At 46.6% G+C, this 15,962-nt stretch overlaps 1 protein-coding gene across 1 annotated transcript; it reads left to right on the forward strand.

Moving 5' to 3' along the window:
- Positions 1–8,739: 8,739 nt before the first annotated feature.
- LOC112892584 (L10-interacting MYB domain-containing protein-like) lies at positions 8,740–9,266 on the forward strand. The gene is made up of 2 exons (XM_025959719.1): positions 8,740–9,048; positions 9,132–9,266. The coding sequence occupies exons 1-2, from the start codon at positions 8,740–8,742 to the stop codon at positions 9,264–9,266; spliced, it is 444 nt and encodes a 147-aa protein (XP_025815504.1).
- The last annotated feature ends 6,696 nt before the right edge of the window (positions 9,267–15,962 follow it).

A 15,962-nucleotide genomic window follows, 5' to 3' on the forward strand; every position in this document is an offset into this window, starting at 1 on the left:
TCAAGTTCTCATAGAACTAAGATCACCACATGAGGACGATAAATGTCGGCGACATTCATCACAAAACTTATGGATAGCAAGTGAGGATAGTACGAGAGATTGATTTACGAGTGATGTTTGAAACATCCCTACTCAAAGTTTATTACCTGAATGATTTGGATGATGTTGATTGCAAAACATGCCTATTTATGCTGATGCAATCAAGGGATAATGACGAAATGCTTCAACTCAGAGTGCAATGCTCGATATATAACCATGAATGTGATGCACTGTTGAGATGTATGATTGCAATGATGGTGCAACATGAAGATGGAGGATTCCATGCACGACCTAAATGGTGCATATGATACAATGCAATTACCACGATGCAATGTTTACACCATGATGCAAGGATGATGATGCTTGTGATGTATGCTCATAAGAAATGCATAAAGTATGATGTATGAGTTGATGACGCACATGACTCGCACCCTGCAACCGTTCTTTCGTGACTAATTCCTGGGTAGTTCTATATCCTTAAGTGAGGATCAAAAGTTAGGACACTAGTAAGGTTGCATAAGAAGAGATTGCAGTGGGGTTACGTCACATATACCTAGTCACCAGTGCGCTCCTAATGGCTCAATCATGTGGCTGCAGCACACCTGAGGCCTTAGGTTCCGACACGGCATCATGGTCATGTGATTAAACACCACCACAAAAGAGGAATAGCAACCCTGTAGTGTCAACAGCAACAAGATAGATTTAGGAAACGAAAGACATCCCGAAGTTGTACTGGATACACACCCGTTAGTCAGTCTACGGATTTTCGATGTCGATGCAACACCATGCACTGACCAAAGATGGTATGTGTTATGATGCATGACTTTTGCTGGGAGAATTGTATTCAAAAAGTAATTATTGCCATAAATATTTTTAATTTATTCAAAATCATCTGAGCAAAAATTGAAGATGCAACTTTCAGATGTTGTAACCAGAATAGCCAACAATATAAGGTACAACATCAAGAGAGGATAGATGAATCACTGAATGATGGATTGAAGGGTTTGATGATAATTATCAAGGTTTAACCATCAAAGGAGAAGCTCAATGTTTCTGCCGAAACAGATTCAAAGCAAGATCAAGGGTTTGATTTAGCTGTCAAGCTAAGATCGGTGACAAGGTCCAAACATGACCCCATCCACTTGATTCACAAAGGACTTTCTCATCTCTAAGTTGGCTTAGCAGATTACATTGACTCCTACAACACAAGGTCTAGACAGACATTCAGATACAAGCAACATATTTAAGTACAACAACGTAATAAGCAAGGCAATCAAATTCCATCCAAGATAACATGATGCATGCACGTACTATACATCCTCACAAATAAAAATAACTGCCAAGTAATCTTGGTCTTACGTGGTTAGTTACGGTGGCACAATATAAATACGTCTCTCCCTGTAGTATCTAGTCGATAAATCCTATCCGTCTTAACCTATTTTAACCGAGGTTAGCATACCTGCAGGAAATCACAAGATATATATACCGAACCTTTCATGCCAGCATATCATGAAAGCGTCCTCAATCATTACCGTTCACTATAGAAACAGCATCTGTACAATTACCGCCGTACAGACAACGTTAACATACGTTATCGAGATAACGTATTCACGGGGGTACCGCAAAATGCGGGGGTATGAACTGCGATCGCCATACCCTGCGCCGGACCATATACTCCCAATGTAGTCAACCGAAGTTGGTACATTGGCAGCATCTCAAGTAGGCCACTGCTTGAGAAACAGCGTTCGGTTTGCATCACCGACGGGAAGGCCAAGCTCCCTCAGTTGGCTGAGGATCCTTACCTTCTTACCTCATCGTCGAAGATGTCGTTACTGAATGTAAAGTTGGGTTGTGCATCAATTTAAGTTTTGACAGAAAAGTAATGCTGGTAGTTAGAGTTATTTATATATATACTATAGCCAACTCTATTTCCCTCATAAGCATTACCCTAGGGCTTTACGTACTAAACACAATCCTTAACGAATCCAACGCGGTTTCGCCAAACATTTTGTTGGTCAAACTTTTATACTGAAAGCATTTTAAGTTAAAATGTATTTCCAGAGTAACCTTATAGCTCTGATACCAGCTGTGCCAGAACCAACCTGAATTATACCGGCTCAAGCACGCGAGTCCATTCCAGAGGGCTCCAACGTACTTCAAACGGTATAATCCCTTGGTCTGTCGGGTAGCGTCCCGATAAACCACCGATATAGGATCAAATAAGGTTACCTCACATGAAAGTGAGTCCAGAGATACAGTCACCATCATATTTTACATCACAGGGAAATTATTTTACAAAAGTTTCCACAAGTAGTACAAAGTTCCACACTTAGCAAAGTTATTACAAAGTTTGCAGAAACAGCCAAGGTTCAAACTAGGAGTCATTATTACAAACCAGTTGTAGAGTTCAAGTTCTAGCAGCAGAATTTAAAGTATGATAACTATACTCGTCGCCAGTAAGGACATCATGCTAAGCCATGGCATAACATCACTCGTTATGATCAGGGTTGACCGGGGACGGGTCCCACTCCACGGACCAACCATCAGGCAAAGCATAAGGCCAAGGCATGGGGTAAGTAGGGTCTTTAGAGACATTACCTGAAACAAAACATATAGCAAGGCTGAGTACTCTAATACTCAGCAAGGCTTACCCGGAATTTGGGTATACTTAGCCCATAACTAGACCATGAAGGCTTTAATAGGGTTTTGGGTTTTATTTTAGCTGAAAAGCAACAAAGAGTAGATTCTTACTTTCATATTTTAGCTTTCAGATTCTAGTTCCTTTAACCATTCTAAGTGAGCACCTGTAACTACTCAAGCAAGGTAGAGTCTTTTAAACATACACCAGTATTACTCATCAACAACATTACTCTTGTTACTCTATGTGGCAAAAGAGTTAAGCAGTCTCAATCTTCGTGAGAAGCGGACGATTCTGAATCGAATTTCAACCCTTGCAAGGTAAACCTAACTCACACGCTTGGAACACCAACAAGTCGTTCCGAAGCAACCGTTTGCCTTTCATTCCGGGTCGTGGAACAATGCCACCACAAGCGACTGCTGGACCATACGCACATCCAATGTGCGGGACATACGTCTGTAGCGCGACTACATGACCGTATTCCCGTCTGCTCAGCAGAACGTACTCCCACAGTCGGTGTGTGTAAACATAAAAATAAAAGTCGAGTGGTGGAAGACGAGTCCACTTGCCGGGCCGATTGGTTACTAGGCTTACCGCTTACCATACTTTCAAACGCTTAACTGCCACTACCACACACTGCGACCTTAACCAAATTCATCAACACAGACGGGGTATTCTTTTTGTCCAAGATGCTACTTATAACCCCGTCCGTCATCCTTATAGTGATTGCAGAATTGTAATCCATCAATTCCTATATCGTGCGAGTGACAGGAAATCACTCGACTTCTACCGGTCCTATTAGCATAGCACTAGTCGGACTTAGTTTCTATTATTCAGCACATGGGTTCCTAGGGAGATGCATCTACGGTTTCCAGACAACTCCTAAGAACTTAATGCACAATTATATATATAAAGGTAAATTGAAGTGTAAATAAGATAGTGGGTTTATGTCCGGGGCTTGCCTTTATTGGTGGGGCTGGAGTCAGGGATGTTAGTATTATTATCTTCCAAACTTTGGTTCGGGGCTTCAGATAATCCCTTGGTGACGTTCATTTGGTCTTCAGAAATATCCTCTGCAGACTTCTGGGAGATCTTGTAGGTATCGTTTGCGGAAGTAGTCGTATCTACATGCAATGCAACATTACATTTAAAGTGTGCACATAAAACTATCTTAATTCACGATAAAGTTGCAATCCAACACTCATTTAACATATTACTTATGTAACAACCAAAAAGACCTAAAACTAAACTTCGATAGAGCTTGGGGTGGACAACTAACTAAAATCGGCTATTTATTGAAGATTACAACAGAGCCAATTGGAAACAACAGGGGTTCAGCTGATAGAATTGGTAAAGAAGGGGGTTATCTATACAGTTTTAGGAAATATGCTGATTTCTGTTTGGAAGAGAAATCGGCAGGAGCGGTCTCTGTATATGAGTAGAAGAGATTAGCCAATTTGAATTCACCTGGGGTCAAATTGGCTGATATGGATAGGAATGTTAAAGGTACGGTGCTTCAAGGATAGATCAAGGAAGGACCTTGCTGATTAGATCTAGTTATCAGCATGTTTTTGCCTAACTAATGGTTGGTGTATCGGCTTGCCTTAGTCGACGAGGGTGCATCAGGTTTAGCCGATTGATGTGCTTTGGTCGTGCCTAACAGAGGCGTGTCTACTGTGCTATCTTACTGATCTGTGGTGGTGTGTCTTAACAGGTGCAGCCGATATGTCATCTAAATTGGTTGTCTAGCTGATCACTGCGCACATCGGCTTAGCTGATATGTGCGCATGTACTAGATTTGTGAATCGATAAGATACAAGTAGTCGATCAGTGCATTTGCAAACTAGTTGATTAGTGAACATCGGTTGAGCCGATTTGTGTACATGTACTAGTCGATCAGTGAATCGGCATATTAGTCTATTTAGTGCATCGGCACATTAGCCGATTTACACATCAGGTAGAACTAGTCGAGTGATGTATCGGCATAGCTAGTTGATTAGTGCGAGTAACTAGCCAATAGTGTATTGGTAGACTAGTCGAATTATGTACCTGTACGGTCCGGGCCTCGGCGTGTTCAGCTGATTGGTGGATTGGCTGTGTAGCTGGTTTTCATCCTTAAGGTTCTCTTACATCTATTGGGGTATATCAGCCGTGTAGGTGATTGTCCTACTCTGCACTAACTGTGCCTAAATGAGATGCGCTTAAGTGTTAACCTAGATAACTAGGTGCGGTTGCATCGATTTGATTACGTCAGTACAACAATTGAGTGACATCTAGCCAATGGGGCCATCTAAACTGGATCCGTTACAAGAACCAGATGGAATAGGACATTAACATCGGACTTAAGCTGATGAGACTACAAATATGGAACTAGACTAAAGAGAATGTGGCCGATGGGCTGGTGTCAATAGATGGGTAGCTAAAGAGGGCGTGAGGTTGATGGGCATACAGCTGATGGGTGTCCTACGGGTGCGTAGTCAGAAGGCATATGGCCGATAGGTATGTGTCCTATGGGTATATTGCTAAAGGGGTGCGTGGCCAACATCTCAGTCGATAAATCGGCTGATATAAGTGTGCTAACAGAGAAGGTTAACCAAACATCATAACAGTCTGCCATAGGGGCAGCAAGCACATCAGGCATGGTGCACAATTTAACTTCAGTCAATCTATCGCAAGGACTTTGGCTACCAAGAGCTAATTAAGTCTAGCGTCACACCACCAGCAGGTTAAATATAAATCAAATGTTTCACTTGCAGATTAGACTTCTCATCTGTTTTACAGTTGCACAACAAGTCTAATTAAGATTCGAACAAGTAGCACAAGAATCATATTGTAACAACAAGCACACATGACTAAATATAGCTTTAAGTGGTTCATAATTTATTCCAAATCGTACATATTGACTCAAGTGTCACAAGGTCTCAGGTATGTTAGCTAAGTTGTACTGGGGTTACGAGCTAGTTTTAGCAAGCATACAAATAATATCACGCATAAGCAATCAACTTTAAAGCACATGCTCAGAATCTGAGCAGCCGCACAGAGACACTTGTTGTAACCATAACTCATGTTATAATTATCCAACAAGGGTAACATGACTTACTCAGGAACAAGAATTAGCTACTGAAATTAACAGGTAGGAAAGCACCTCCTAGTAACACTCAAAAAGAAAACTATATCTAGAAACCAAATAAATGCAAGAACTTGACATGCAGCAAGAATCTGGTAGCACAGATTAACTTGCATGATAACACACTGATAAGGAGTGTAAAAACAATTTACCAGCATTTATTGCCAACCTAAGGTATTTATTTTAGCCTCAACAAGACAAACTGAACAAAAATAGATTTACAAACATGCACATAGTTTCTGGGCTCGAAATTTTTACAGTGAACTAAACATATTGAAGCAAAGCTAAGGTAAAAGTTTCAGCATTAAACATGAAGGAATGCAGCTAGAATTAAATTATGAACTTTCTATCAACATATAACAAAAAATACTCGAATTCTAAGTAAATGAACAGTAAAGTACTCGAATTTTTTTACACAAAGCTACTCATGGGACATACCACCTAGGTTCCAAAATTCAGCCACAACACATGCATATAACATGAGATACAAATAAAACACTCATTTCCTAATATTTAATCTACATCAGAAAATATACACCTACAGCTCAAACTTCCTAAATAAAAGTAGTCGAATTTTACTTAAGGATTCCAACAAAACTGGGTTGGTATTTTTCTGATTTTTCTATGATTTACTATGATTTTTCAAAATTTCAGCCAAAGATTTCAAAAAGATCCAGCGTGATACTATTCATTTGAGTCATGGTTTGTGCAGATAGGTCCCTGGAATTATTCCTATTGTTGTATGGTATCCCTGGTCGCCATTTTTGGAACAGAGAAAGCTTAGGGAGCTTGATTCCGGCGATGGGGGAACATGAGGGACGCGAGGGCTACCTTTGGATGGGCTTGGTTGACGCCGGGGTGGCTGGAGGAGGGCCGACGACGGTGGCAGTAACTTGCCAATGGTGGCAGTGGTGCTCCGGCGAGCTCCGGCGAGCGGAGTTGATGGGGAATAGGGGGAGGAGCTTCAAGGGGCTAGGGGCAAGCGATTTTGGGGGTCAGCTCAACGGAAGAGAGGCCGGAGGGGCGAGCTCGGCGTGGGATGGTTGAGCAGCAACAATGGAGGACAACGGTGGTTTCTGGTAGTGCGACCGTGAGCTAGAACCGGCCTTTTATAGGCTGTAGAGATAGAGGAGAGTGGAAAGGGCGCAATGCCGCGGCGCTGGGTGGCTGCGTTGATGCGGTGGGCGGCGAGCAGAAGTGCCAGCGAGACCGGGCGGCGCTGGCAGCATTACAGGCAACGTGGCACTCGGCGAGGGGGCCAGCAAGAAGAGCTAGGATGGTAGCTGGGCTAAGGCCCCGTTTGGTTGGGCGTTTCCAACCAGCGTTTGCGTTTTCAACGCACAATCCGAACCAAACGACCGCAAACGCTCCTCTGCGTTTCCTAACGCAGCAGCTTCCGATAACGCTTCTCGCCACAGCTGGTCGGAGGCGCGTTCGCGGCGTTGGCAGCGGTAACATGCAGTAAATTACCCGCCTGCCATCGGTTACACATACCGCTTCGCTTCTTTTCTTGTCGTTCTCCTCTCGCTTCTCCCCATCCCGCACAGCATCGCGCTAGGGTTCGACGGCGGCCGCGCCCCTGCACCCCCGGCGGCCGCGCCCCTGCACCCCCGACGGCCGCGCCCCCGACCCCCCGGCGCCGGCGCCCGCGCCCCCGGTGGCCGCGCCCCCGCGCCCCCGGCCCCCCGCCGCCCCTGCACCCCCGGCGGCCGCGCCCCCGACCCCCGGCGCCGGCGCCCGCGCCCCCGGTGGCCGCGCTCCCGCGCCCCCGGCCCCCCGCTGCCCCTGCACCCCGGCGGCCGCGCCCCCGACCCCCCGGCGCCGGCGCCCGCGCCCCCGCGCCCCCGGCCCCCCGTCGCCCGCGCCCCCGCGCCCCCGGCCCCCCGCCGCCCGCGCCCCCGGCGCCCGACCCCCGAGCGGCCGCGCCCCCGACCGCCGACCGGCCGCGCCCACGACCGCCCGCGCCCCCGCCCCCCGACGCCCGCAGGAGCATCATGTGAGATCCGCTTGCTCTCTCTCCATTCCCCCCTGTGCCCGCAGGAGCAGTTTTCTTCCTTTTTTTTGGTAGTTGCTGCAGCTGGACCTATTGTTTGCTCCTCTGAAATTGGCATCGATGCAGCCATAGGATACTCGATGGAAAGGGCCTCTGGCTGATTTGAGACACTTGCTGACCTATAGCTAAACATGTATGCATAAATTTAGGTAAGAAATAAGATAAAATTCATTTCATGTACAGAGTCAAAATACAGTTTACAAGGTCATGTACAGAACCAAATTTGATCTTTCAAATGTGTGTTCTTGAAAGGTATGTAAATTATTGACAGTGCAGTTGTGTACATGTTTGCTAGCAAGCAAGCAAATTATTGACTGTGCTTTGTCACAATTTAACACAAGCAAGCAAGTTAGCTGGTTGGTTACTGTCCTGTAATGTTTGGAACTTGGGGAGCAAATAAAATACCATGTTTTGATACTGACATAAACCTTTAATTTAATTAGTGTGAGAGATGTCCAGGAAGCTGTGCTTTGGTAGTTGGTTTGATGCCATGCATCAGGTGTCTTATTAGTGAAATTAGCAGTATGTATGGTACATTTTTGTGGTGTGTTTTGTGAATATGGATTTGATGCGTTTTGCTCCGTTGAAAATTGAGATGATGTCTTTACGTTGTGTTGATGGAGGTGCTGTTGCAATTGAAACATGATTCGTGTCATGCATTGTTATTGCACATTGAGCACATGTATCAGCCAAAGAAAATGTGGGGCAAGCATCAATTAAAAAAGGAGGCATGCTTAGGGAAACGATGAATTTGTATGCATATCCGTTTCTGGTTTTGCTTCCTTTTTTGGGTGATAATTCATTGCTTTTTAAATACATTTGGATTAATACATCGATTGCTTGTGAATGAAAAAATAGTTGATTTCGATCCTCACATTAGAGATGGGTGAAAAGGCGGTGTGGGATAATGCCACTTTGAAGCACTTCATTGATATCTGCAAGGAGGAGCTTATTCTTGGGAATAGACCAAATGGTTGTTTTACTAGAATTGGTTGGAAGAACCTTGAGGATAAACTTTTTGCAAGAGCCGGGTTGAAACTAGTGAGGTCACAATTGAAGAACAAATTGGACAACATGAAAAAAGATTACACCGTGTTTATGGAACTGAAAAATGCTGCCACTGGGCTTGGATGGGATGATGCGAATCAAACTGTTGAGTGCTCTAGCACGTGGTGGGATGAACATCTTGCGGTGAGTTACGTTATGTTTTTTTAAGGGAATTCTATTTGCCTTTGTTATATGTCATTCCTAACCTTGCTAAATTTATTTTACAGCGATGCAACAACCCAGAGAGAGGTATCAAGTGTGTCCATGTCAAGTTTCGAAAGAGGGGGCCGAAGTACCTTGATGATTTACATCTGCTGTTTGAGAATATGGAAGATGGATGCGAATATGGAAGAGCTGGCTAGAAAAGGGCGCCAGTCTCTTCTTTCACTAAATGAGTTATCTCAACATGCTGCGATTCTTGGAAATCTGGCTGATCTTTACAATGACCGGTATGCTAATAAAGCTGAATATAGAGCAATGGAAGATACGGAATCTGGTTATGATTGGGTCATGAAGTGCTTCAAGCGTCCAAGATACTTTTACAAGATGTTTCGGATGAGTACAGAGGTTTTTATGGCTCTTCATGATTTATTGGTGTCTTCATATGGTTTGAAATCCTCTAGAAATGTTACATCAATGGAATCATTAGCAATGTTCTTATGGATTGTTGGAGGGCCTCAGTCATTTTCCCAAGCTGAAAACCGTTTTGTCCGGTCAACATGGACAGTTCATATGAAATTTAAGGAGGTATTGAAGTGTTTACTTAAACTAGCAAAACACAACATCGCACCGAAGGATCCAACATTTAGCAATGAACATGAGAAGTTAAAAGAACCTCGTTTCTGGCCTCATTTCAAGGGTGCTATTGGTGCAATAGATGGATCACATATTCCGGTTATTGTTCCGGTTGATGAGGTAATTAACTACACTTGTCGTCATGGATATACATCACAAAATGTACTTGCCATATGCGACTTTGATATGAGGTTCACATTTGTGGTTGCTGGATGGGCGGGTTCCGCCCATGATACACGGATCCTTAACCATGCATTGGCAAACTTTCCTTCATTTCCTGTACCTCCTAAAGGTAAATTGTCCGTTATACACTTTCATCATCATTTTGTACAATGCTAACTTATTTTTTATTTTCAGATAAATACTATCTTGTTGACTCTGGTTATCCAAATCGAACTGGATACCTTGCACCTTTTAAGGGGACTACGTACCATATACCAGAATTTCGTCATCGTCGTGGACGTGCACCGCAAGGAAAGCATGAGTTATTCAACTTTTTGCACTCCTCTCTCCGCAATGTCATTGAGCGAGCATTTGGAGTTCTCAAGCAAAAATGGCGCATATTGAAAGCTTTGCCGAGTTTCTCAGCTGACCGGCAGAAAGAGATCATTATAGTGTGTTTTGCGCTACACAATTTCATTCGTGATAGTCAGTTGCGTGATAAGGAGTTTGAGAGGTGTGACGCAGATGAGGAGTATATGCCACGAGCATCAAATGTTGAAGAACAAACTCAAGATGATGGTCGTGAGATAGAGGGAGAGAATGAAGTTACTATGAACACAATTCGTGATAGGATAGCTACTTCAATAGAAAATGAAAGGGAAATATGACATTGCTATGTAGCTCACAACTCTTTTGAAATTAACAATGCACTTATTTATATATGTAATATAATTTCATGAAAAATATGTCGCCAATGAAAAGTTTACATTATTACGCTCATTTTACATATATACAGCATATCAGGATCTCAGGGGCATTACGGACATTTTACAGCAATTCACAGTTTCACAGCAGATTGAACCAAACGGCGTTCAGCTTTTTCACAGCAGCTTTCTCACAGCAGCTTTTCCACAGCAGCTTTTCCACAGCAGCTTTTTCACAGCTCACAGCCGAACCAAACGCACCCTAAGGAGCGACGCGTGGAGCGGCTAGAAGCTAGAGGTGGCGCCAGGGAGCGGCCGAGGCTCAGCACATGGCCGGAGAAGCGGCGGTGTCAGACGCGAAGTAGATCAGAGGAGCAGAGCAGAAGCCAGAGGAAGAAGAAGGAGAGAGGGGGTCCGAAGGACCTTTCTAGAATTTGCAAAACCTCAGGGATCTCACTGTAAACTAAATTTTTCCCACTGTTCCAAAGCTCTAATGAAAAGATGGTCAAAATGAAAGTTGTAGAGTTTTTAAAATCGTATAACTTTGCTTTAGGGCTTAAGTTCAGAAACCTAAAGCACAATGATTTATTTTTCCATTTTGCACTCAACTCAAACTTAATAAAGTTTTTGTCTTTAATCATGTGAATTTTATGAAATCTTGGACTTAACTGCAAACAATTATGACTGGTCATGATTACTTTCAGTTTTACATTTTGTCCCCTAGTAACTTTTGAAAGTTACTTTTGTAATTCAATAGTTGCATAAAAGGACTCATACTTTTGGAAAATCATACATAGGTCCTTATTTTCACAAATGCACTCAATTCAACACACATTTCAATACAACCATTACAAATGAAACCTTTGGGTAAATACACATTTTTTTTACAGGGGGTAAAGTAAAGAAAATGTGTTTGCAAAACCACCCTTCACTTATTTTAAAGTTATCTCCTATTCAATTATATTTTGCAAAAACAAACCTAGTTTTTTTCCATAATTATAAAAATACCCCTTTTACTTGTATTTAAGTTTTTTTTAACTTCACATAAACACACACAACCTTTACACTAACAAGCACATACTTCGCACTAACAAATAATATGCCTAACTTACAAGTACATGAACCGTCACAAGCGAGGCCTGTGTACTCGAATCCCAGGCGATGGCGCTGCTGGATGGGTTGAACGCGACGTTTGTAAAATGCAAACATGACGGAGGCGCCGGTCACTCCCTTCTTCTTCTGTGCCTCAATGACATCCAGCAGCTCTTTGACTTGGTCCATCTCCCCGCCGGAGGGTTCAAGGTTCCATTGTCCCCTCACTACAGGTGGTCTGTTCGACTTCGTCGGCAGATGGAGAGCATGGTTTTCGATGTAAAACCAGTGGTTTTTCCATCCAGGAAGGTTGGAGGGGAATTTGTATGTGAGATATTTGTCACCAACCTGCTGACGCAGTTGGATGCCGGCGCCCCTGTAACGCCCTGAAAAATTCACCCAAAATAATCACGCGCTAGAGTGCTCCGTTTAAAAGTCATCCGTCACCGAAACCCTAACCCTAGCCCGTTTCGACCGACGGCAGGCTCGACCGCCGCCCCATCCTGCACCGCTCACGCGCGACCACTGCCCGCGAATAGCGCCGGCGCAAGTCACTTCCCGCGCAGCGCGCGGATTTCCGCGCGCGCGTGGCCGACCGGCCGCGGTCACCGCCGCGACCGGCGCCGACACGCGCCTCCTCTCTTTTCTCTTTCTCTCTCCTTTTCTTTTTCCTCCCTCTCCCATTTCTTTTCTTTCTCTTTTCCTTTTTCCTTCTTTTCCTTTCTTCTCTCTTTTCCTCTCTTTCCTTCTCTCCTTCTCTCCTGGCTTCCCCTGCCACGAGCCGCATGCCTCCTCCCCCTGGCCGAGCACCCCCGGCCCTCGCCTCCCGGGCCACGGCCTCCCCCCCCACCCTCACACGCGCGCACCTGCTCTCGGCCAGACGCGCCCGTACCGCACGCACGCACGCCCTAGCACTCCCGCGCGCTCGCCCCGGCCGCACGCTCGCCCCTGCCGCGCCGCGCGAGGGCCCCTGCCCCGGCCGTGCCGCGACGCGTGCGCACGCGCACCGCGTGGCCGCGCGCCGCGCCGTGCCGGCCGCCGCTCGCGCTCTGCCCCTGGCCCGAGCCACCCCGCACGCACATGAGCGCTCCCCCGCGCGTGCCACGCCGCCCGTCGACAGGCCACGCCGCTCGCCGCTGCCGCACCCGCCCTGTACTCGCACAGCACCCGCCCCACGTGCCCGAGCCGACACGTCGCCCGGCCTCGCCGCCCGCGCCGTCGCTCGGCGACACGGACGCCACGACGCGGCCGCCATTAAGGCGCTCCGCGCCGCTCGCCGGCCCCCCCACCGGCCACCGCCGCCCACCGCCCCGGCCGCCTATAAGTAGGGCCGAGGGGCACCCCTAGCTTCCCACAACCGCCGCCGCACACCTGGCCCCTCCTCTCCTAGCCTCCACCGCCGCCGCGCCGAGCCGCCGTGAGCCGTCGCCTCCGCTCCCGTGGGCGCGCTCCCTCGCTCCACCCCGGCCCGAGGTGAGGCCGGGGATCAGTTCCCCTTGCTCCCCTGCCCTTTTCCCCCTACCCCGGGCCACTCTTGGGCCCTGGCCGGCCGGCGCCGCCCGCCGCCGGCGCCCTGCCTCCCCTCCTCTGTTTTGCACGGGGGAGAGGAAGGAGAAGGGCATTTTGCCCATAGCCCCTCCCCTTTCCCTGTTTTATCCCAAAGAAACCCCTTGCTTACTCTCTTTTGCAAACGAGACCCCGTCCTTTCCGCTATTTCAAAAATAAATCCTCCATTACATAAACAAAACCGATGCCCTGTAGCGTGCCCTAAGTATTTCTAGGATTAGCAAATAAGCCCTTACCCCCCCTTAGATAATTACGAACAAGTCCCTGGACCCCCGTGTAAGCCCTGAAACCACCTTTAGCGCGTCATTTTATGTGCGAAACGACCTCCGATCGACCCAAAACTTTACCACACCCTTTCTAGTATAGTTTTAGCCATGCCATTAAGAAACCACCCAAAGATATCACCCCTAACTCCATAACTAAATTATTTCCGATTCGAGCTTAACGATGAAAGCTTTTAATTCTTGTGCTTGATTGTGTGTCTGTTTGTTTGCGTCGTAGGACACGGAGTGAACGAGGAAGGTCCCGAGCGTGACCAAGCAAACGAGGACCAGTACTGCGACCCCGAACCCGAGGGGCAGTGCTACGATCAGGACCTCCCGCAAGTGTTTGACGATGGCAAGTTCAATTCCGCCCTTTGATGCATGTTTCTGTCCTAGTTTTTATAAACACAACCCAGTGGCCTGTTTTATAAAATTGCATGGTTTTGCGTGCTGAAAACATGGTAGGATAGCCACCCTTGTTTGAGATAACCCTACCTTGACCACCTGATTTTATAAAGAAAGTGTGTGTGCGTGTGGGAAGGGATAAAATGTGGTTTTGAAAAGTGAGTTAGACGGGATGGATGGCATTTCTGTGTGAATTGCCGTTGGTGTGCTCGTACCTGTGTGGTTGAGTGTGGAGGGGAGATATCCATCTTGTCACCCCTAAGGACCGAGTTGATGTGACATCTCACCTAGCTTCTTGTAGTGCGAACCACTTGACCATTGTATGGGCAACGGCTTAGCATAAACCCCACTAGTTAGCCTGATAGCCATCAGGAGAGCTGAGAGCAACGGGTGATCAAGGAGAAGGGATAAGCTCTGTGTGACTTATGCCCCGGTTAAACCTCGGAGATAGGTCGAATGACCCCTTGATGGAGCCCGTGGTGGCAAGTCAGGTCTAGCTAAGGTGGGTAATGGCTTTGTTGGGATCTGCACCGGCACTAAGGTGTTCGTGCTGTGGTACCCCACCTGTGGGTAAAGTTGCACACCTCTGCAGAGTTGAAAATCTATTCGAATAGCCGTGCCCACGGTACTGGGCAAGTTACGGTGTGGTCACATAACTAGTGTTTATCTTGTGAATGGATGGGCTGGTGTGAGTTGTTTGGAAAGTGTCCGGCAGTTGTGCCGTGTGCTACGGCGGACAGGGAGTCCGGTAGCAGTCTAAAACCTGGATCCTGTGTGGATCAACACTGTGTGCTCCTTGGTATAAGAAAACCTGTCTTGAAAAGTGCTTTTAAAACGAACCCCTGCATATAACTGTGTTTTCCGCAAATGAACCGTAACCTTATCCTTGGATTATCCTGTGCATTAAATTCTATTATACCCCCTTCCGTGGGTGTGATTGGACTTGCTGAGTACGTTTGTACTCACCCCTTTCTTACTTTTACAGTGGAAGACCCAGACTACGTCCCCGAAGACAACGAGTAGGGTTTCGTCCTGCACCCAGTCTTGCCTGTGGTCGAGGCCACCGTTGGATTCCGCATGGCACAAGACTCTGATGATCCTCTTTTCGTAACTAGTGTAGTGGTGTGGATTTTAGTTGTGATCCTCGCGATAGTGGCGCTTCACTGCCCATTACCGCGAAGAGTTGTACGGTGATGTACCATCTGTTGTAATAAAAGTGTTATCAGCCTCCTGGGACTGATAAATTAACACTTTTAAGTCTTCCCTGATAGGGGGACGCTTCAGCCCCCCACAATGGAAAGGCTCTTGGAGGTGGGCTGTGGTTTGATACGTAAGAGGAAGCGGAAAAGATCCCAGTGGGGTTCGATTCCAAGAAAAGCCTCGCAGTAATAGATGAAAATTGAAATGTGGCAAATAGAATTTGGGTTGAGATGGTGAAGCTCAAGCCCGTAGTAATACAGAAGGCCTCGGAAGAAGGAACAAGAGGGGAGGGCCAATCCCCGTTCGGCAAAATGGAGAAATATAACGATTTCGTCAACATTTTCCATGGTAAAAGGTTCGCGGTAAGAGGGGCGCCAATTGACAAGGGTCTTTTCTTGCAGCAACCCCTCAGAAACTAGGTTCTTAAGGTGGTTGAGGGAGCACTTACTGTGTGACCACTCTGCGGTTGAAGGCTGCGCCTCCTTCTTCTTCTCTTCGATCTCTGCTTTCTTGGGCGCCATCTCCGATTCGCTGGCCACGAGATGCTCGGGGGCCGCGGGGAGAGTGGCGGGGAGGTTGGAGCGGGAGGATCTCCTTGGGGGGATGGCGGCGGCGCTTGGCTCAGATTGGGGATTTTGGTGGCTTTTGGCGGAATGCGGATTGAAAGTGCGGTTTTTTCCCTACTGTTGTCGCGTGGTTAAATAACCAGCGGGGTGGAGAAAAGTTACTGTTCCGAAGTTCAAGAGTCACTTCCGAGAATATTCCGCAGTCGAGGGGTCATTTGGTGGATTGTTTGGATTAAATATTCGATTAACCATTTTTTCAGGGTTAGTTAGCCCGAAAAAAGGGGTTTCTCGAACTAATAATCTAA

This window comes from Panicum hallii, chromosome 5 (genome assembly GCF_002211085.1).
Source record: "Panicum hallii strain FIL2 chromosome 5, PHallii_v3.1, whole genome shotgun sequence".
Taxonomy (NCBI): Eukaryota; Viridiplantae; Streptophyta; class Magnoliopsida; order Poales; family Poaceae; genus Panicum; species Panicum hallii.

Coding starts and splice junctions, on each gene's coding strand:
- LOC112892584 (XM_025959719.1), top strand. CDS start 8,740: ATGGGTGAAAAGGCGGTGTGGGATAATGCCACTTTGAAGCACTTCATT. Junction 9,049..9,131: donor GGTGGGATGAACATCTTGCG/GTGAGTTACGTT, acceptor TTTATTTTACAG/CGATGCAACAACCCAGAGAG.